The following is a 22,555-nucleotide window of genomic DNA, read 5'->3' as shown; positions in this document are numbered from 1 at the left end:
AGATCTAGGTGATATATTTGCTCTTATACCTTAAGACACAGAAGATTAGACATTCCCAAGCTTGGTGTCCCCTGAGAATGAATGGTACATAACTGCACGTGGTGCTGTGCAAGGTGCCAGTCCGAGAGTAATTATGTGTGCCAGCCTCTCTTGCTTATAGCCGTGGTTCTCAGTCTTTTCCCTCTGAAGCCCCACCTCTGTGGGAATACAAGGCCTGTGCTTTTTTTTTTTTTTTTTGTATTTTTCTGAAGTTGGAAACGGGGAGGCAGTCAGACAGACTCTCGCATGTGCCCGAACGGGATCCACCCGGCATGCCCACCAGGGGGTGATGCTCTGTAGCAATCAGAGCCATTCTAGCACCTGAGGCAGAGGCCATAGAGCCATCCTCAGTGCCCGGGCCAACTTTGCTCCAGTGGAGCCTTGGCTGCGGGAAGGGAAGAGAGAGACGGAGAGGAAGGAGAGGAAGGAGAGGGGGAGGGGTGGAGAAGCAGATGGGCGCTTGTCCTGTGTGCCCTGGCCGGGAATCGAACCCGGGACTCCTGCACACCAGGCCGACGCTCTACCACTGAGCCAACCGGCCAGGGCCAAGGCCTGTGCTTTTTAAGGCAGATCTTTATATATTGCAAGCATTCTCTTAATGCTGTAGTCATTGTAATGAAAACCATGAGTCCCACATCAGTTTCTGAGTTTCACTAGCTGAGAGCCTCTGGCCTAGAGTTTACCACCTAAGGCTGGTTTACATACCTGAGTCCCAGAAGTATGGGCAAGGGTTGTTTTGTTTTGTAAATAAAACAATATTTTAAAAAGAAAACCTTTTATTTCAGGTAAGTACCATCGTCTTTAAAGTAGGCCCTGGGAGAAGTTCAAAACATCCATAATTCCTCTTTTAGAATTGCCTCCCAGTTTACAAGCCTTGCAAGAAATTTGGTCTCATTTTGATCTGTCTGTACTTTGCTTCATGCCTCAAATGGTATGCTCCAACTTCAGTTTTCTTCCCTATTTTGATATAGCCTTAAGTAATTTTTTACTATTATCAATATCAAACCTGTAGGAAAAAAAAAAAGACCACCATTATTAACTACATTGTTGGCGAGGCTCTTGCCAGGCATTTCAGCATACCTACAAGGTAGGTGGGGGTCTTCCCATTTTAAAGATGAGAGAGGTAACTTACCCATGTCTTTCAGTCAGGAATTGTAACCCAAGCCCATGCTTTGTTTAAGGATTTTGTTTTTTTGTTTGTCTGGGGGTGGGTATTTGGGTAACTCCAGGGAGTTGAAGCTTGAGCCTATATCAAAATGGTTCCCTTCAGGGAGACACTAGAATCTATGTAAACACAATAAATTAAATTTAAAAAAATAAAAATAAATGGTTCCCTTGAAATTAGAAAATTTTAACAAAGTACCATTTACATAGCTCTTTCATTTTCCTCTTTACAATAGTGATGCAGTTCATTGTAGAGAATTTAGTGGGAACAACACAGTGAGAGGAAAACTAAAATCACTTAGAGTCCTGTGGATGAAAAAAGGGCCACATACTAACCCTGACGAACTTGGGAGGCCGGCAGGGCGGCCTTACAAACCCAGAGACCTAAAGTAGCCACATGGAATGGTCTGAAATTAAACCTGTCTAACTAAGAGTGAGTCATGGCAGATAGTGATATCTAGGCTGCTATCTTCCTTGACAAAAAAGGTCAGTCTTTTCCTGGCCAGTTTGCTCAATTGGTTAGAGCATCATCCTGATACGTAGAGTTTGCTAGTTTGATCCCCCGGTCAGAGCACATACAGAACAGATCGATGTTTTTGTCTTTCTCTAAAATCAATAAATTTAGCCTGACCAGGTGGTGGCACAGTGGATAGAGCGTCCGTCTGGGACACGGAGGACCCAGGTTCAAAACCCCGAGGTCGCCAGCTTGAGCGTGGGCTCATCTGGCTTGAGTAAGGGGTCACTCTGCTATAGCCTCCTGGTCAAGGCACATATGAGAAAGCAATCAGTGAACAACTAAGGGGCTGCAACAAAGAATTGATGCTTCTCATTTCTCTCCCCTTCTGTCTGTCTATTCTAGTGGTTCTCAACCTGTGGGTCGCGACCCCGGCGGGGGGTCGAAAGACCAAAACGCAGGGGTCACCTAAAGCCATCGGAAAATACGTATTTAGTATACAATACATTTTTAAATAAAATATGTATTTCCGATGGCTTTAGGTGACCCCTGTGTTTTGGTCGTTCGACCCTCGCCGGGGTCACGACCCACAGGTTGAGAACCGCTGGTCTATTCCTATCTGTCCTTCTCTCTATCCCTGTCACCAAATAAATAAATAAATTAAATTAATTAATTAAATTTTTTTTTCTTTTTTTCTAGAGACAGAGAGAGGGATAGACAGGGACAGACAGACAGGAACGGAGAGATAAGAAGCACCAATCATTAGTTTTTCGTTGCGCGTTGCAACACCTTAGTTGTTCATTGATTGCTTTCTCATATGTGCCTTGACCGTGGGCCTTCAGCAGACTGAGTAACCCCTTGCTTGAGCCAGCGACCTTGGGCTCAAGCTGGTGAGCTTTTGCTCAAACCAAATAAGCCCTCACTTAAGCTGGCGACCTCAGGGTCTCGAACCTGGGTCTTCCGCATCCCAGTCCAACGCTCTATCTACTGCGCCACCACCTGGTCAGGCGTTTTTCTTTTTTCTTTTTTTAAATTATGTAAGAGGCAGGGAGGCAGAGACAGACTCCCACGTGTACCCCGACCAAGATGTACCCAGCAAGCCCCCTACCAGGCGATGCTTTGCCTGTCTGGGCTACTGCTCCATTGCTCGGCAACTGAGCTACTTTAGCTCCTGAGGCAAGGCCATGGTGCCATCCTCCGTGCCTGGGCCAACCGGCTCGAACCATTGGAACCCTGGCTGGGAGGGTGGGGTGGAGAGAAGCAGATGGTTTCTTCTGTGTGCCCTGATCGGGAACAGAACCTGGGATTTCTACTCTGAGGGCCGTTTCACCACTGAGCCTACTGGCTAGGGCCAAAAAGATTTTTTTCTTAAATAAAAGTCAATCTTTATCTTAACTGAACCTGTCTATTGTCTTTTTGCATCTACGATAACCAACCTTTGGAAGGTTAAGGTAATTTCCTTCCTCCCCTCACTACCAGAGCAGAAACCACAAAACCCCTCATCGTTATTGTTTATCCTGTTCATTTCTAACTGCTGACTATTGTATACCTACAAATGTAAAAGAAGCATGTTTGTTTTACTTTTTTGTTATTTTGTTTTATTTTTTATTCAATCCCAGAGATTTTTCCCTGCTTTGCTTTCTCCTGCCTCCCTAATCACCAGTGGATTTCATGTAACCCCCTTACGCTTCCTCCTTTGATTGTAATGTATAAAGTGAAAATAAGGTACAAAACTGCCATTCTCTGGAGCATTTTCTCAATCCATTGAGATTTTGCTCCGGCAGCAGTCATACGTTTAGCTCAAATAAACTCATAAAAATTTTCTACAGGTTTAAATGTGTCTTATGTTGACAATCCTTCCTCCTAGGAATAAGCAATGTAAACATGTTGTTTTATAGTGCTCCTTTTTTCAAAATCTAAATAAAAAGAAAAGTTAATAAAGTATTACAAATAATTATGCACATTTTTATAGTCATAAGCCTGACACATAAGACCCAGAAGACACAAAGAAATACTGACAAATTTAGCCTGACCAGGCGGTGGCACAGTGGATAGGGCATCAGACTGAGACACGGAGGACCCAGGTTTGAAACCCCGAGGTCGCCAGCTTGAGTGCCAGCTCATCTGGTTTTAGTAGGGCTCACCAGCTTGAGCCCAAGATCTCTGGCTTGGCTGAAGCCCCCTGGTCAAGGCACATAGGAGAAAGCAATCAATGAACAACTACGGTGCTGCAACAAAGAATTGATACTCTTATTTCTCTCCCTTCCTGCCTGTCTGTCCCTATCTGTCTCTTTCTGTCTCTGTCACACACAAAAAAAGAAAAGAAATATTGACAAATTTAAACTCTGTAAAAGTCAAAAGATAAACAACAAACAGGGAAATATTTATAATACATGGATCAGTCAACTTAAAATAATGAAATGAGTAGGTAGTTCACAAAAACTAAATGTTCAGCCATTGTATGAAAAGATAATTATTATGCCCTGGCCGGATAGCTCAGTTGGTTAGAGCATCGTTGCAAAATGCAGAGGTTGCCAGTTCAGATCCTTGGTCAAGGCACATACAGGAACAGATTGATGTTCTCTCTCTCCCTCCCCTCTCTCCCTCCTCTCTCTCCCTCCCTTCTCTCCCTCCCCTGTCCTGTGTCCCCCTCCTCCCTCCCCCTCCCTGTTCTCCCTCTCCCCTTCCCTCTCTTCCCCTTTCTTTCTCCTTCTCCCCCTCCCTCTCCTCTTGCTAAAATCAATCAAAATTATTTTTTAACTAAGAAAAAGAAAAGATGCTTAAACTCACAATGAAAGAAATGAAAATGCATACTTGCCTGGTAGGGGAGACAGATCGTGAAAGCGGTTTTCCAAGGGCAGGCCGTACCCACTGCCCTCCGGGTGTGCTGACCCTCGCACCTTCCCCACCTATGGGAAGCTCCACTGCATGCTTTGTGGTCGAGGGGGACTGTGCTTTCCCCTCACGTCAAAGGAAGAAGTGAAAAATAGTATTTTTTTCTTTTTGATGGGCAGAGATTAAGATTTGTTAAGTCTAATGATGAGAGTCTGGAGAAACACTCATAATACAGTACTATTCATTGGTTATTAATTTCTACTTAGCAAATTACAATACAGTCATTTCAAATGTGGATATTTGTTGACCCAGCAGACCTCCTTTCTTTTTTTTTTTTTTTTTAAAACCTGATTCAAGGTTTTTTTTTTTTAATTTTTTTAATTTTATTTATTCATTTTTAGAGAGGAGAGAGAGAGAGACAGAGAGGAGAGAGAGGAGAGAGAGAGAGAAGGGGGAGGAGCTGGAGGCATCAACTCCCATATGTGCCTTGACCAGGCAAGCCCAGGGTTTCGAACTGGTGACCTCAGCATTTCCAGGTCGACGCTTTATCCACTGCGCCACCACAGGTCAGGCGCAGACCTCCTTTCTTAGACTTTAGCCTGCAGGAATACATATCCAAGTGAGCAAAAATAGATATACATGGAAGTTCACTACAGTCTATTTATAACACTGAAGAACAAAACCAACAAAATGCCCATTGGTAGGGGGTTGGCTAAATATACAGTGGTACATGCACAGTAGTCAGAATGGGCAAGCCTGTGTGTAGCCACATGGAAAGGTCTCTTAGACATACTGTTTAAAGAAGAGCAATTTATAGAATAACGTATGATCCAATTTTAGTTTTTGAAATTGTGAGTGTGTTTGGAACTTGCATGCAAAAAAGTCTGAAATTTGCCTCTTCTGAACCTCCCAAATTAAGACTGTTGATGACAAGGATTATATTTGAGGAGTGGGATTGTCTTTGTTTTGACTGATTTTAGCGAGGGGAAAGGCGAGAGAGAAACATTGATTTGTTGTTCCACTCAGGTACGCATTCATTAGTTGATTCCTGTATGTGTGCAGACTAGAGATTGAATGCACAACCTTGCATATGGGATGATGCTCCAGCCAGCTGAGCTACTCATCCAGGGTGGGATTGTTGGGTTTTTACTTTCTGTATGTATTATACATTTCTGCATTGTTTGGAATTTTACACTGAGCATGTATTACTTCTGCCATCAAACATCACAAGAAGGGGAGAAATCCTGTAGGAAGCACCCACCCATCAAATTACTCGTTGTCAACAACTTCCTCCACTTGTACAATATGTGACCTCTGGGATTAGGAAAGAGGAACCAAATCCCTCCAAGTTGTACCCCTTAACTGTTGAACCTGTAATTAATCAAAAGTGCTTTTTAACATAATGGGCCTTTTCTCTCCCCAACTTTTTCTTGTCCAGATGAACTCTTTGCCAGCAGAGAGGATCCAGGAAATACAGAAGGCCATTGAACTGTTTTCAGTGGGTCAGGGACCTGCCAAAACAATGGAGGAGGCTAGCAAGAGAAGCTACCAGTTCTGGGACACGCAGCCCGTCCCCAAACTGGGTATGTACGTGCTTTCTTCCCCAGTCGAGGGCAGGGGTCAGGGACATGCTGAGGGTTCCACACAATTTGTGGGGAGGGAGTGCCTTATGGTTACTTTTAGAGGTTAGTCTTGAAGTGCAGTATAGGTAAGGCTTTTATTCAGGGGCCGTATCGCTGCACAGTAGAACACACTGAGAACAAACTAGTCCATCCTCCTCCAATATGAATCTGCAATGAAGAGCAGTGCACTGGCACATGATGAGCAGGCATGTCTTCCCATGGCTGTGTCTTCCCATATAGATTTTGTAGAGAAACTCTCTTGTTTATCTTGACAAATGTTTAATCCCGATCAGCCACATCGCCAGTCTCTTGCCAGTGCATGCTTATAACTGCAGAGTAATTTGACATTTTGCTTAATGGCATTGGCTCAACACCTGGAGTACCATATGCAGGTTTGGTTGGCACCCCTTAAGAAAGCTATAATGAACTCTTAAATGGTGGGACAGGCAGAAAATCAAAAAAGATTCCAGAAGAGACTGGACATAGAGTTAGAGATGCCTTCTGAGACCAAGCCACAGCTAACCTTGGTGGCTAACCGCAGAGGGTTGCTATTGCCAGAAAGTTTCTGGAGAGGCTGTGTCATGATTCTGGGCCCCTTGGTGGCCCAACTCCTATATTCTGTGTGACTAGGAAAGTAAATATGTTGAAAAAAACATATGTTGCAACACCCAATGTGAATGACCTTCAGATTGTTCACATTACTGCTCCCCTCTAGAAACAGTATGCTTTGACATTGTGTTTGGTGGAGAGAAGGCGGGCAGGCCAGGGCCAGGCAGGTGAGGGGCAGCTGTGCCTAAGGAGATGTGTCGACTCCAGCGGTGGGAGTATGTACTATAGAGCCTTGCTACGTGGAGTGTGGTTCTCAGACCAGCAGGTGGGGCATTGCTTAAGAGCTTGTAGAAATGCAGAATCTCAGGCCGTGCCAGATCTTCAAACCAAAACTTGCAGGGGATTTGTGTCCACTTTGTAAGGTTCAGAAGCTCTGCTCTGGGGCAGATGCCGGTCTTGAATAGCTTCGCCACAATCCAGAAGTAAGCTGAGGTACAGCCCTACAGGCAAAAGTCTGCCTGGATCATTATGAGCTGTGAATTGGCAAATAGGAACTATTCTTAACCCTGTCCCAACCCAGCCACTTTGTTGGGCTGCCCCAGTCACCCAGGTCCTAGGCCCACTGGCTAAGCCCTCTAGCAAGGCTTTGGGTCACAGTAATGCTGTTCCTAAGACATTACTAGTAACTGGTCCCAGTGACCTCTTCCCCCACAGGGAGCAGGAGGAATGCAGAGAAGACATGCCCTGCCTCTGAGTGGAGACATTTTTGCTGACTGCCAGACATCTTGGCTCAGTTATCAGACCAGATTTGGGGTTTTGTTTTGTTTTTGTTTTTTTTTGTATTTTTCTGAAGCTGGAAATGGGGAGAGACAGACAGACTCCCGCATGCCCCCGACCGGGATCCACCCGGCACGCCCACCAGGGGCGACGCTCTGCCCCTCTGGAGCGTCACTCTGCTGCAACCAGAGCCATTCTAGCGCCTGGGGCAGAGGCCAAGGAGCCATCCCCAGCGCCCGGGCCATCTTTGCTCCAATGGAGCCTTGGCTGTGGGAGGGGAAGAGAGAGACAGAGAGGAAGGAGGGGGGGTGGAGAAGCAAATGGGCGCTTCTCCTATGTGCCCTGGTCAGGAATCGAACCCTGGTCCCCTGCACGCCAGGCCGACGCTCTACCGCTGAGCCAACCGGCCAGGGCCCAGATTTGGGGTTTTAATTTGATTTTAGTTTTTGTTAGGAATTTGTAAGTGGGTATCTCAGCTCCATTTTTTATAGACAGTGGGGCCTGGGGATGACGTGAATTAGGTCAAGGGCTCTGTTCCTCTTCAGTCCAGTTTTTCTTTGTTCTTTGCCTTAGTTTCTCCACTTGTAGTTGTAGAAAGTGCTGCAGTTTTGTTTTCAGCAAGTTCACGAGAAAGCCACACAGTTTGTCGCAGGGACCCGAGCCCCCTCAGGAAGGTGCAGGGCTGCTCAGTGCCGCTTCTCTGGACATACCTTCTGTGCAGCGTGGAGTGTGGGCTTTGTGGAGGATCAGTCGCTCTGAGTATCTGACCTGTCTGCCTTTCAGGTCCATGGCCAGTCAAGTCCAAGTGAAGGATTCCTTTGTTTCTGTGAGTCAGTCCATAGAAAGGACCACGTTACAGGCATCAGCTGATCTGTGGGCCAGAGGTTCCACCCTTGCTTTACAGCCGAGTACCCTTAGGGTAGTGTGACTTCTAGCTTCTTGCCTTTATATTTTCCACTTAAATGGGGCTAAAGATTGTAAAATTTAAGCATATCAGGTGAACTATGTTTTAGTACTCCCTAATTGAGAGAGTTATAATTAGATTGCGTTCTGCCTGATCATGGTGGCATAGTGGATAGATTGTCAACCTGGGACACTGAGGTCCCAGGTTTGAAACCCCGAGGTTGCTGGCTTGAGTGCAGGATCATTGACATGATCCCAGGGTCACTGGCTTGAGCCCAAGGTTGCTGGCTTGAGCAAATGGTCACTGGCTTGGCTTGAACCTCCCCCCCGTCAAGGCACATATGAGAAGCAATCAGTGAACAACTAAATTGATGCAACTATGAGTTGATGTTTCTCATCTCTCTCTCCCTGTCTCTCTCTCTCTCTCTCTCTCTCTCTCAAAATAAAGGAGAAAAGATTGTCTTCCACTAAAGAGACATAGAATTTTTTAGAAGTTTAAAATCATCCTAAATTCCTCATTTAAAGGCCTTCTAAACAGCAAGTGTATTAGACTATGTAACAGTTCTCTGTGCTCCGTAATAAATTTTTTACCCATTTCAGATTATGTAATTTTACTTTTTAGAAGTCACTTTATCCATTTCATTTACCAGCTCTTGCCATGAAACTGGTGCATTCTAAGATTCTGTGAACAAGTGGTGAGGGAGGAATGGAAATGCTTGTTGCATGCAGGACCTAGTAATCAGCCTAAGTGAAAAGATTTGGCTTTGGGGTTATTGTAGTACAGTCATGTGCTGCATAATAACATTTAGATCAACAACGGACCACATATACAGTGGTAGTCCCATAAGACAGTAATGGAGCTAAAACATTCTTTTCCCCTAGGGACATCATAGTGTAATAATGCATAGCTCCTGTGTTTGTAGTAATGCAGGTGTAACAAACCTGGACTGCAAGTTGTATAAAAGTATAACACATGTAATCATATACAGTATGTAGTAGTTGAAAATGATAATAAATGACAATGTTACTGATTTGTGTATTTACTATACTATATTGTTCATTGTTATTTTGGGGTATACCTTTTCTACTTATAAAAATAGTTTATGGCCCTGGCCAATAGGCTCAGTGGTAGATTGTTGGCCTGGCATGTGGATGTCCCAGGTTTGATTTTCGGTCAGGGCACACAGGAGAAGCACCCACCTGCTTCTCCACACCCTCTTCCATCTCTCTCTCTTTTTCTCTTTCTCTCTCTCTCTCTTGCCCTCCTGCAGCCATGGCTCAGTTGTTTCAAGCTAGTTGGCCTCAGGCACTGAGGATGGCTCCATGGCTTCCAACTAAGTCACTAAAAAAATGGCTCCATTGCTGAACAACGGAGCAACGGCCCCAGATGGTCAGAGTATCACCCGCTAGTGGGCTTGCCAGGAGGATCCCAGTCAGGGCACATGCGGGAGTCTGTCTCTCTGCCTCCCCAACTCACTAAAAAATTAAAAAAAATTTTTTTTTTTTGCTGTAAAGCAGGATGCAGTGTTAGGGCAGCAGCAGCCTTATACGTCTTGTGTTTTATCATATCTCTTGACTCTGTCATTTTCTCTTGTGCTTGATTTAGTCTCGTGTTGTTTTGTGCAGTAATGTGCTATACAGGCTTATAGCCTCGGAACGAGGCTATGCCATAGAGCAGGGGTCTCAAACTCGCGGCCCGCCGAACAATTTTGTGTGGCCTGCAGACTAATCCACGAAGTTCAAAATATTTTGGATAAAATTAAGTAAGCCTAGGGGCCTACTTGTATTTTTCATTTCTCTAGCATCCTAGCTAGATATTAGCTTAGTTAACAGCAGTTGTGATGCGAACTACAGTTTCTGGTCGTTTTGTGACACTGAGTAAACTGCATGTACGATTGTGCTTGTTGTACTGATTTTTTTTTGTTTTCAACTGCAGTGAGAAAAATGTTGCGTAACAGTTGCCTTTTGTAGACCTAGTGCGGCCCGCCGAACGGCTGTGATCTTGCTCTGCGGCCCACATGCTGAGTTGAGTTTGAGACCCCTGCCATAGAGCAAGGGTCCCCAAACTTTTTATACAGGGGGCCAGTTCACTGTCCCTCAGACCGTTGGAGGGCCGGACTATAAAAAAACTATGAACAGCCCTGGCTGGTTGGCTCAGCGGTAGAGCGTCGGCCTAGCGTGCGGAGGACCCGGGTTCGATTCCCGGCCAGGGCACACAGAAGAAGCACCCATTTGCTTCTCCACCCCTCCACCGCGCCTTCCTCTCTGTCTCTCTCTTCCCCTCCTGCAGCCAAAGCTCCATTGGAGCAAAGATGGCCCCGGCACTGGGGATGGCTTTGTGGCCTCTGCCTCAGGCGCTAGAGTGGCTCTGGTCGCAACATGGCGACGCCCAGGATGGGCAGAGCATCGCCCCCTGGTGGGCAGAGCGTCGCCCCATGGTGGGCGTGCCGGGTGTATCCCGGTCGGGCGCATGCGGGAGTCTGTCTGACTGTCTCTCCCTGTTTCCAGCTTCAGAAAAATGCAAAAACAAACAAACAAACAAACAAAAACTATGAACAAATCCCTATGCACATTGCACATATCTTATTTTAAAGTAAAAAAACAAAACGGGAACAAATACAATATTTAAAATAAAGAACAAGTAAATTTAAATTAACAAACTGACCAGTATTTCAGTGGGAACTATGCTTTTCTCACTGACCACCAATGAAAGAGGTGCCCCTTCCGAAAGTGCGGCGGGGGCCGCATGCGGCCCACGGGCCGTTGTTTGGGGACCCCTGCCATAGAGCCTAGGTGGGCAGTGGGTGTATATACCATCTGTGTTTGTCCAGTTGCACTCTGTGATATTTGCACAATGACGAAATCACCTGATGACGTGTTTCTCAGAACATATCCCCATCAAGTGGTACATGATACAGCAGAGAAGACCATGGACATCATTTAGGAAAATAATAATAATAAAAAGATTCTGAAGTAAAATGTATTTTGGATAAGGTGTAAGTTCAGTATAATATAAGACAAGGAAAATAGATTAGCACCTACATAAGATGAAAGGAGAAACCCTTGGTACTTTGACCCTTGGCTTTGTAGGCTCAAAAATTTTTACATGGCAGTGAATTGGAAGTGGAGTGACGTACATTAAATTAATTCATAAGGACTGCTTTATGAAAAAATCAAAAGGTCAGTTTTTTTCAAAAGGAAGGAAAATATCACCTTTACCCAAGCAAACCAATTAGGGAGACAGGTTGTAAATAGGTGGCCGGCTGCTTCCCTGCTGTGTAGCCATTGTTACCTGTAGTTTCCGGTTCGTGTCCCTTAGCATGTTGGTAATGTCTCATTTCTTGACTATTTCCCCAGAAGATGGTATGTCTTGTGGAGATGGGATTTTGTCTTTTCCCGGCTCTATCCTAGTGTACAATGTCTGCACGTTGGTGTTCAATAAATGTCTTGAGTGAAACCAAGTTTGATTGTTAGTGCTGATGGTGGTGTCCTTAGCTCATAGACACAGGTGGTTATTTCTACTTCATCTGCCCCACAGATCTGTTACCAGGGGGGTCTAGATCTGCCTGTCACACATTAGGATGATATATTTCGACCAGGAGTCTGAAAATCAGTAAAAGTATGAACTGAATGTCTAATATACAGTGTCCTGTGCTAGGAGCAAACTGTATAGTTTTCAAAATGTACTAAACAGTGCATTCTTCCAAGTGTGAACACACATAAGCTCTGAATTGTGAAACTAACTCCAGTGGCCAAAATTAAGTAGTTGATTTGTCCAACATTGATCAAGTGAGTCTGATCTGTCTGTAGGTGGAATTGGGGCTGTATCTTCTGAGCAACCCCAAGCGCTCCCCACATACTCCCCAGAGGAGCAGTTCTGTCCAGGGTGGGGATGTTGTGTCAGAGCCTAACTTCCCGGCAGCATTGTGTGGACTTAGTGATTCAATCCAACAGCGCTCTCAGGACTCTGTAAACACCGAGGGCCTGAGTTGGCAGCAGCAGTTTCTGGCCCACATTGCTAAAAGCTAAGGCTGGCAGGGCCAAGATCCAGCCTGGCGCCTAGATGCCATCATCTGGTTTAGGAATGAGCCCAGTACATTGTTGTTGCTGTTGGCACAAAAGCAGCTTTGTTGCAACTCCTTATAAATCCATCTAGGTTGATGGCCAGGGTCATGACAGCACTCTTTGCACCAACCAGGAGGCAGGAAGCCAATTTAGTCAAGATAAATGTTTGTCATTCAGTAACCAGAGGGAGATGTAAAAGGATTTCCAAAAAACCAACCATGTTGGATCACAGTGATTGTTCTGAAGTTTTTCGTGAGTTGACCGTCAGTCAGGGGCCAAGGGTGATGGAGAAATGGTCTGCAGTTCCCAAACACAGAGTGTTCTTCAGACGGGGCCTCCTGGGGACAGGAGGAATTTGTTCTGGTCGATTTTTGAGCTGAGCTCCTTCCCTCTCCTAGGAGACAGCAGATAAGGCTCATGGCTGTGCTCTTCTTCTAGGAGAAGTGGTAAACACCCATGGGCCCGTGGAGCCTGACAAAGACAACATCCGCCAGGAGCCCTACACCCTGCCCCAGGGCTTCACTTGGGATGCCTTGGACCTGGGGGACCGTGGTGTGGTGAGTAGGCCCAGGCAGGCCACAGGTGTGGATTGGGCACCAGCTTCACAGGTAGCCCTGCAGTCTTAGGGAGACAGCTTCTACTCAAGCCTTCTTCAAGGGCTCTCTTAAGAGCTGAGCCAGACAGGTCTGAGCAGATCCCCCACGTGCACTGCCTCTGGGGCCTGCCCGGATCCTGCAGACGACGCACTGGACTCCTGGCAGGCTGAGCGTTCACCTCTAGCTCCTCAAGGCAGATGCCCTTTAGTTGTGCTTTCATTTTTCTTCTTCGTCCATTCAGTCATGTCCTTGTCTTAACAAGGGAGTGGTTGGTTAGTTGGATGACATTCTTGGTCGTCTGCCAGTCTACCCCTTTGTGACTTAGTTTTCTATTACAACTAGGCTGCTTGTTCCAAATGAGTCCATGCCACGCCCGGGATGGAAAGAATTTGTGAGATTAAACATAGCTTTTGGTAGTTTGCCTTGTTCTTCAGAAAAGCTTGGAGCCCCAGGGTATTCCTGTTGACCCCCATCTGGCAGAACACTTCTAAGGCAGCACCTGTTTCTCTGCAGCTAAAAGAATTGTACACCCTCTTGAATGAGAATTATGTGGAAGATGATGACAACATGTTCCGATTTGATTATTCCCCGGAATTTCTTTTATGGTGAGTTGTAAGGGCTTTATTATGGTTCTGGGCCAAGGCAAAGAGCAGAACCTCCACAGGGCATCGGCTTTTTCATCCCCTCTGAGCCCATCTTTGAATGGCAGTTAGTATGTAGTTTCTGAGTTCCTGCATCTGAAGGAGACTTGCTTCCTGTGGAGCTTAGACTTGAAACCTTATTTAAGGCAGAATGACTGGGTGAGGGAGACTTTGTGGAATTGTTACTCAGAAGAAAAGATCATCTGTTGTATGGGAACTTCATGTAAGAAAGGAAGGCGTGATGAAAGCTACTAAGATTTTAAAATAAAATTTTTAAAAAGTAGTCATTTTCTATCCAGTTCCTGAGTACGCTCGGTTGTGTGACAATGGCCTTGCCTGGCTGAGCCATCCACCATCCTGATCACATTTAATATCCAGAAGGTACAGGCATGAAGCTGAATGTAGAGGGGCTGCCTGGTGGAGGAAGGAGAGGAAGAAGAGGAAGAATGGGCAAGCAGGAAGAGGGGAGTGATGAGGCGGAGGGCAGATAGACACCAGTCCTCCAGGGGCTCCACAGTCAACGCCCAACCACAGGACCCACTGGACTCAGAGCCAAGGAGGCCAGGCCTCTGGCTTAAACTGTCAAAGTGAGCACAAAGAAATTGAATGAGGTGTAAAACCTCAGTGTGACAGCCTTGGCTTAGGTAGGTAAGTAGGTCAAGAGGGCCGAGCAGCAAGAAGGGGCTATGGCTCAATTCCATTTGTGTCCAGGAGGGCTTGGCCCTGAAGAGAAATTAGATGCTAATCCCCCAGGGAGGTGGTAGCAGGAAGTTAGACCCAAACTCAGCTGTGGAGCCCAAACGGCCCTCCCCGTCCCCTGGCAAGCAGCGCTGCAGCACTCCCCTGTCTCTTCTAGGGCGCTCCGGCCGCCGGGCTGGCTCCCCCAGTGGCACTGTGGGGTTCGAGTGGTCTCAAGTCGGAAACTGGTTGGGTTCATCAGCGCCATCCCAGCAAACATCCACATCTATGACACGTGAGCACCAGCACCACCCCCAGCGCCCACGTCCCGCGGTCCTGCCCGGTCTGGGAGGGGTGGAAGGAAAACACGGACAGATGTCTTCCACAGAAGACAGAGGGAAGGTCCCATGAAGGGAGGGAACTCAGACCCTCAGAGTAGAAATTTATAGTAAGGACCACCTGTTTTACTCTGAATTGTTGCTGATTCTCTGTTCTGGGACCTGGGCTAAAAGAGGGCCACCCTGAGGGCCAGTGCATGACCCAAACAGGAGCTCAGTGTCTGCACCTGCATCAGTCACATGCTGATACACTTGGGCAGCTTCAGCAATGGGCCAGAGCCAGCGTGACTCACTCAGTCACGTGGCCTTCGAGCTCTGCTCTTCACTCTCCCGGGAAACGGCAGAACCCCCGCCACAGTCTAATGGGCTGATAGGCCATGGATTCTTGTTGGTGTCAAAACCCTTGCAATCCTAGAGTAACCCTTGACTGACTTTGTGATTTCCCTGTCTGCTAAAGGTGGGACTTCCCCAGCCTGCCACTGCAGATTCATCAGGGAGATGTTGGCAGTACCTTCAAATAAAGCAGTTTGCTTGAGTCCCACTGAACCTTTGGAAGTAGAGCCTGTGTTGAGAGAGCGGCTCCTTGCCTGGTGGAGCAGAGCAGCGGGAAGGAGTCCAGGACTGCCTGCTGGGTGCAGGTGGTGGCAGAGCGCTTGTCTGCTGAAGGCCTCGGTCCCTGCAGGAGTGGCTGCGCACGCCTGAAGGGACTGCCTTGCCTATTAAAGTCCTGTCACTTTTTTTCCCTCTCTTTAGGGAGAAGAAGATGGTAGAGATCAACTTCCTGTGTGTCCACAAGAAGCTGCGCTCCAAGAGAGTGGCTCCAGTCCTGATCCGTGAGATAACCCGGCGGGTTCATCTGGAGGGCATTTTCCAAGCTGTTTACACGGCCGGGGTGGTATTACCAAAGCCTGTCGGCACCTGCAGGTAACAGTCCCTTCCTGCAGGCCCAAGAAGTACTGAGACGTTTGCTCTGGTTGAGCTGTGTCACTGTCGGTCACAGCTCTGCCTCTCAGCCCAGTGTTTGCCTGAGAGCACCTTGCTTCTCTTAGTGTCTGAGAAGAGGGGTTTGTGGGTGCCCACAGGAGCCAGGTGAGGAGCATGGAGGATTGAAAGGAGATTGTAAGAATGGCAGACTGTCCAAAAGGGATAGCCTTTCTCAGCTCCTGTTCATTCCTGCCATTTGGAAATAAGAGGTCAGTCTGCTAGGATTTTGTTTTAGTTTTTAAGGACAAGCCTACATCTGGATTTTTACGGTAAATGTCTGAAAGTTTTAAGTGGTTGGCTCAGTTTTGTTTTTAATATTGTGTTTAAGAGAGCATGTTTGCCTGACCAGGCGGTGGCGCAGTGGATAGAGTGTCGGACTGGGATGCGGAGGACCCAGGTTCGAAACCCCGAGGTCGCCAGCTTGAGCGCGGGCTCATCTGGCTTGAGCAAAACTCACCAGCTTGGACCCAAGGTCGCTGGCTTAAGCAAGGGGTTACTCGGTCTGCTGAAGGCCCACGGTCAAGGCACATATGAGAAAGCAATTAGTGAACAACTAAGGTGTCGCAAAAAAACCTGATGATTGATTTTTCTCATCTTTCTCCGTTCCTGTCTTGTCTGTCCCCATCTGTCCCTCTCTCCGACTCTCTGTCTCTGTAAAAAAAAAACAACACAAAAAAACAAAACAAAAAAATAAAATCTGTCACTTTAAAAAAAAAAGAGCATGTTTGATTCCCGTGTAATCCAAGGAGAACCTGTCTCAGAGACAGTTGTTTGAAACAATTACACAGTCTGTGCCTCAAGAACTTTTAAAGTAAAACCACCGGGCAGATGCAGTAGAGGCGGGAGGAGGAGGGTGGCCCCTTATAAAGCACTGTAACTCTTTTCCATTGACTTGGATCCAGGAGTAGGGAGTGCTCTTCCCAGGCAACTACTGTAACAGGGCTTGCTCTTGAAATTGAGGAAGAAAAATAGGGAGAAAGAAAATCTAGGAAGAGCTCTGGCAGCTCTGCATTCACTGCCGGGTGGCGAGCCACACGATGCCACTGGCTCAAGTGATGTGTGTCTCATGCCATCTGCTGGCCATCTGGGGGTCTCCTTGCCATCTATTGTCCTCTTAATGGGGCTTGCCAGAATCTTCTGAGGGCAGGACATTTGTGTCCCCACAGGTACTGGCATCGGTCTCTAAACCCACGGAAGCTGATTGAAGTGAAGTTCTCCCACCTGAGCAGAAATATGACCATGCAGCGTACCATGAAGCTCTACCGACTGCCAGAGGCCAGTGGCGCTCCAGGGCGATGGGCAGGGGCAGGGGGCAGGAGAGGCTGGGGAGAGCCTGGTCCCAGCAGGAAAGGAGCAGGGCTTTGGGCGGGTGGAGGGTTCAGAAAACTGGCTTAACCCATAGCCTCCAGATTCCTAGATTACCTCTTTCCATTGTCTCTATTTCCTATAGCAAGAGTTTTATTTTAGTCGGACTTTCTCAGCTCTCCTGGGCTAATTTCTCTGTCATCCTTTGATAGGTTCAGAGAACACATCTTTTCTGCAGTCTTAGCTTAACTGAGCCTAGATAGAAAGGTGAATTGGCCTGGCCTGTTGTGGCACAGTGGATAGATCGTTGACCTGGAATGCTGAAGTTGCTGGTTCAAAACCCTGGGCTTGCCTGGTCAAGGCACATATGATAAACAACCAGTGAACAACTAAAGTAAAGCAACGAGTTGATACTTCTTGCACACCCCATCCTCTCTTTGTAAAATCAATGAATCTAAAAAGAAAAAAGAAAGATAAATTAACTCACTGAACTGCAGTACACTGAGCCCCTTGTAAATAAGCCAGAGAGCGTCTGTGGCTCCCTCTGCCACGTCAGGTAAAGGACAGATGACGGGCTTATGAGGGAAGTCCAGATTTCTGACTCCAATGCCCCTTCCCAAACTTTGTCATTCAAGGACTGGAGTGAGCTGCTTTTTCTTTTTCTTTTTCTTTTTTTTTTCCATTTTTCTGAAGCTGGAAACAGGGAGAGACAGTCAGACTCCCGCATGCGCCCGACTGGGATCCACCCGGCACGCCCACCAGGGGCGACGCTCTGCCCACCAGGGGGCGATGCTCTGCCCATCCTGGGCGTCGCCATGTTGCGACCAGAGTCACTCTAGCGCCTGAGGCAGAGGCCACAGAGCCATCCCCAGCGCCCGGTCCATTTTTGTTCCAATGGAGCCTTGGCTGCGGGATGGGAAGAGAGAGACAGAGAGGAAGGCGCGGCGGAGGGGTAGAGAAGCAAATGGGTGCTTCTTCTGTGTGCCCTGGCCGGAAATCGAACCCGGGTCCTCCGCACGCTAGGCCGACGCTCTACCGCTGAGCCAACCGGCCAGGGCATGAGCTGCTTTTTCGTTCTGGGCCTCAGTTTGCCTAGTTCCCCAACAAAACAAATGTTCCATGCTTCGGGATCTAGCAGGATCTTCTGGTGGCTCCCCCCTCAGCTCTTTCAGGCCTTGTCACGCAGTTGCTGGGTCTGCTACCAGAGGGCTGCCCGCCAGGGCTCATCAGCCACCAGCTGGGTTAATCACCCCGGGATTAGGCTAATTCACCCCTGGATTGGGGTCATTCGTGTCCCATTTGCTGCAGCAGTTAGACACTGCCCAACAAAAACTGATTCGGAGGGCCACGTTGGCTGCCTTCTCCTTTCTGTTATGACAGATTTGCCCCAATTTCTAGGCAGGCGGAGAGCATTTTTAAGGTGTAGCAACCAAAGACTCTCTGGACCTCCCCACCTGTCAGTGAAGAACCCCAGCATGGCTGCTTTTTCGGGCCAGGAGTTGAGGTGTCATTGTGGGAGCTGCTCTGTAGGAACAAGTCAGTAAGTGTTCCCTGGAGACATCAGGATCAGCAAGGAATTTTGGCAGCGAGAGGTCCTGAAACTGCTCTTTTAACTCTCTGAGTAGTACGAACATGCATGTATGTCCTCGTGCCTCCTGACCATCCAGAGTACGAGCGTAACAAATTTTATTTTAAAAATGGGTAAGGCAACATTAAAAATGCAAATGTATGTTCTTCTTGTTTTCATAAATTGGTTATCAAACAAAGATGATTTTAAGTTAATGAAACTGGAACTGGCCTGGCCTGTGGTGGCACAGTGGATAAAACTTCAACCTGGAATGCAGAGGTCACTGGTTCAAAACTCTGGGCTTGCCTGGTCAAGGCACATGTGGGAGTTGATGCTTCCTGCTTCTCCCCTCCCCCTTCTCTCTGTCTCCCCCCTCTCTAAAGTGAATAAATGAAAAAAATATATATTTTTTTTAAAGAAGCCAAACAAACCTGGACCTGGATCTAATTTCATTTTTTGAAGAAAAAAAAAACACTCCCAGGGGTCAGCAAGCATGAAAAAAACTCAGTACTCAAAAGGTTAAAGGCAATCCTACACTGGGAAGCAGTTAATCAGGCAGTGGCTGGGGTGTATAAGCAGTAACTGCGCCCTGTTTGCAGATTCGGCTGGCCCCACCTTTGCAGATTGAGTCTTTGGGGACACTCTCAGCCCCAGTGTTTACTGCAGAGCGTCACATGGCTTCATTCCCCTGGAGCTTTTTTTTTTTAAGAAAAAGCAGCTGTGCGTTGGGATTCTGATTTGAGATTAAATTCCAGGAGTTCGGTGCTTTTCTTCTGAATTTAACTTGTGAGAGTGTCCTACTGGGGGGACTACTGGTGCAGTGGTGTCCAGGTGGACAAAGCCAGCACCCAGTGTTTATCTGTGCGGCCCGGAGTCTCACAGTGCCGCAGCTGGGAGTCTGTGAGGTGCTCTGAGTGTCGGACGAGATCGGCTACAGTTCAGGGGCAGAAGGTTGTGAGGGCGCGGAGGAGAGGAGCCAAGGAAGGCTTCCTGAAGCCCAGGAGTAGCACTGGGCAGGGCCTGCCCAGCACATCCACGGGGTGGTCGGGGTTTCTCTCCAACTTGGCACCATTCACACTTTGGGTCAGGTAATTCTTTGTCATTGGGACTGTTCTGGCCGTGAAGGATGTTTCAGCAACATCCCTGGTTTCTACCCGCTAGATGCCCATAGCACTCCTCCCCTAGGCCTGACAGCCAAAAATGTCTTCCAGTACTGTCAAGTGTTAGGGGTGAGGGTGAGGGCAGAATTGCCCTTGGTGAGAATATCACTGGGCTAGAGGGACAGAGGCAGTCGGAACAGCCTGCTGATCCTGGGGCGAAAGGTCTTGTGCTCTGTGTTGAGGAGTTTGGAACACGGCTGGGGGAGGGGTGTGGTGGGCTGTGTTTCTTAGGAAGACGGGGTCAGGCCGTGTTGATGAGGTTGAAGCAACAGCCTAAACTAGGAGGGGGAAGGGCCAGAACACACTGAAGCAGCGGGCTGGGCCGGAGTGGCTGTGGACAGTGGGGCAGAGGGAGTTGCCAAGGGCGACCAAGGTTTGTGTCTCGGCCTGGGTGGGTGATCCAGGGTTGGGGAAGAAGGGAGACAGCGGAAGTTTTTGGTTCCTGTAGGACCTGCGAGGAGCCAGGATGCTCTCAGTCAGCACATCTGATGCCGTCTTGTCTGTCTTCCTTCCAGGCTCCCAAGACAGCTGGGCTGCGACCAATGGAAAAAAAGGACATTCCAGTAGTGCACCAGCTCCTTACCAGGTACCTGAAGCAGTTTCACCTCACGCCAGTCATGAGCCAGGAGGAGGTGGAGCACTGGTTCTACCCCCAGGAGAATATCATTGACACTTTTGTGGTGGAGGTGAGTGGGGAGGGGTGTTCGGGTCTTTGACCATTCATAGATGACTTCCTCCTCATGTGGCTAGGTGTCCCAGGCTCAGTAACTGGAGAATCAATAGTTGGGGGTGTTGGCACCCTAGACTTCCTTGACCCGTTCGTGCTTGGTCCTCCCTAAAGACAGGAAGTTGTTTGCATTTGCTGAAATGATACCCTCTGGACTTGGTGGGAGCTCTTGTCCCCCCTCCCACCCCAGTCCCCGTTGTTGGCAGAACCGAGCCCCTCTTATCAGGGAAACCTGTAATCCCTGCCTGTCCTGGCCGGAGGTGGTGCTGGCCAGCCACTGGGGACACAGTTTGGGGGAATGTGAGCCACACGCAGTCCCTGGTGATGTGCAGACCAGGAAAGAGCCGACAGATCCAGCCCCCATGGTCTGGCCTGGATTTTCCTCCTGGCTCTGTCCTCCAGTGCCCTGGCCCGTGCATTTTCTCCTCCTGCATATCCTGTTTCAGTTTCTGCCCATTCTTCCAGAGGGGCAGAGCTGCCTGGGTGGTGTGAGAGCAAGAGGAAACAGTTTGATCCCAGGCTGCAGGAGCCCCATGCATGTGTGACATTGCCTCCTTTTATTGTCTTCCCTTCAGAATGCAAACGGTGAGGTGACAGACTTTCTGAGCTTTTACACACTTCCCTCCACCATCATGAACCATCCAACCCACAAGAGTCTAAAGGCTGCTTATTCTTTCTACAACGTTCACACCCAGACTCCTCTTCTAGACCTCATGGGTGACGCCCTTGTTCTTGCCAAAATGGTGAGGAACAGACAAGAGGGAGGGTCAGGAGGTCTCTGGGGCAGGGGCAGGTGCAGTAGCTCAGGGGAGGTAGCTGCCCACGAGCTGGGGGCTTTGGCCTTCCTTGCCCTTCTGCTCTGCTCAGGGAGGAAGGAGCCCAGCAGTTTTCAGCCAGCACCTAGAAACAGGGAGCAAGGAGCATCCACATGAAGTGCAGGCATTGAACTCCTCCTGATTTATTTCAGTGAGTTTCGTTCTCACGGGAGGCGCTGCCAAGGAGCCTGAATAGCCAGGCCTGCTCGGGGAGGAAAGGGGTTCTCCTTACGACTTCCCCAGCGTGGGGATGGGGAGATTGGTCTCTTTTGTGGTGAGTCATTGGAGCGGCTGACTGTAGAGCATGGGGGGAGGGGCTCAGGCTTCTTTTATACCCAAGAGGTCAGCCTCAGTCCATTATGGGTCTGCCTGTAGTGAGCCCAGCACACTGGACTGGCTAGACAATGGACAGTCCAGCCCCTGCCTTGGGAGAGCTTCTGATCCAGGTGGTGAGATGTAGGAAGCATCTTTGGTATAGTCTCAAAGCAGCATGTAAGGTGCCATGAAATCACAGGGTGTACACTGAAGGCCTAAGGCGTGGGGTGTCCAGGGAGCAAGGGAGCAGTGCACGTGCTGATTTGAGCCACCTCTTCTGAGAAAAGGGTGCAGGGCTTGGTCTCCAGAGAGGACTGTGGGAGTTATGAGAGTGTTTCAGGGAGGTGCGACAAGGAACAACAGGAGCAGTGGCCTGGACACCAAGTGCACAGTGTGCTCAGAAGGACACTGAGGAGAGGCCAGGTAGGATGGCCTCAGAGTGTCCTGAGAGCTGCCACTAGCAAGTGGGTGCTGGATGGAGTTGGGATTTCACGTGGAAGCAGCCAGAGCTTCGGGAGGAAGATTGCTCTCGCGGCTGCCTGTGGGGTGGTTCTGATAGGACAGAAAAGGGCGGGGAGGGGAGGCGGCCTAGACCTTTCTTCACCTGTTGTGTTTGCTCCCTGCCGCTGTGCAGAAAGGGTTTGACGTGTTCAATGCACTGGATCTCATGGAGAACAAAACCTTCTTGGAGAAGCTCAAGTTTGGCATAGGGGATGGCAATCTTCAGTATTATCTTTACAATTGGAAGTGCCCCAGCATGGGGGCAGAGAAGGTATGTAAGCTGCTGGGCCTGCCCAGGTCAGGAAGTTGGTGGAGCAAAGACGAGGCCATGAGTCTGGGATCCAGCACCAGTCTGGGCCCTTGTTAGCTGGTGTTTGGTCCCCTGTAAAGTCCCCGCCCTCTGATGGCCAGACTAGCAGGGTCAGTGTTCCCCTTTCAGCAGCTGGTATGAGGGTGGCAGAGGGACTGAGCCCCAGGGCCACACTGAAGCAAGAAGGTTGTCTCCAGCTTCTCTTCCCAG

At 48.3% G+C, this 22,555-nt stretch overlaps 1 protein-coding gene across 2 annotated transcripts in view; it reads left to right on the top strand.

Moving 5' to 3' along the window:
- NMT1 (N-myristoyltransferase 1) overlaps nucleotides 1-22,555 on the top strand; it is a 42,986-nt gene that overhangs the window by 17,136 nt on the left and 3,295 nt on the right. For both annotated transcript variants that reach the window (XM_066263417.1, XM_066263418.1), the window contains 9 exons: nucleotides 5,931-6,075; nucleotides 12,847-12,965; nucleotides 13,518-13,609; nucleotides 14,502-14,618; nucleotides 15,415-15,585; nucleotides 16,812-16,920; nucleotides 20,193-20,363; nucleotides 20,980-21,147; nucleotides 22,169-22,306. In XM_066263417.1, the coding sequence (XP_066119514.1) occupies nucleotides 5,931-6,075; nucleotides 12,847-12,965; nucleotides 13,518-13,609; nucleotides 14,502-14,618; nucleotides 15,415-15,585; nucleotides 16,812-16,920; nucleotides 20,193-20,363; nucleotides 20,980-21,147; nucleotides 22,169-22,306 (1,230 nt within the window). The remainder of the gene's footprint in view (nucleotides 1-5,930; nucleotides 6,076-12,846; nucleotides 12,966-13,517; nucleotides 13,610-14,501; nucleotides 14,619-15,414; nucleotides 15,586-16,811; nucleotides 16,921-20,192; nucleotides 20,364-20,979; nucleotides 21,148-22,168; nucleotides 22,307-22,555) is intronic.

This window comes from Saccopteryx bilineata, chromosome 2, assembly GCF_036850765.1.
Source record: "Saccopteryx bilineata isolate mSacBil1 chromosome 2, mSacBil1_pri_phased_curated, whole genome shotgun sequence".
Taxonomy (NCBI): Eukaryota; Metazoa; Chordata; class Mammalia; order Chiroptera; family Emballonuridae; genus Saccopteryx; species Saccopteryx bilineata.
This window is presented reverse-complemented; position numbering and strand designations above follow the sequence as displayed.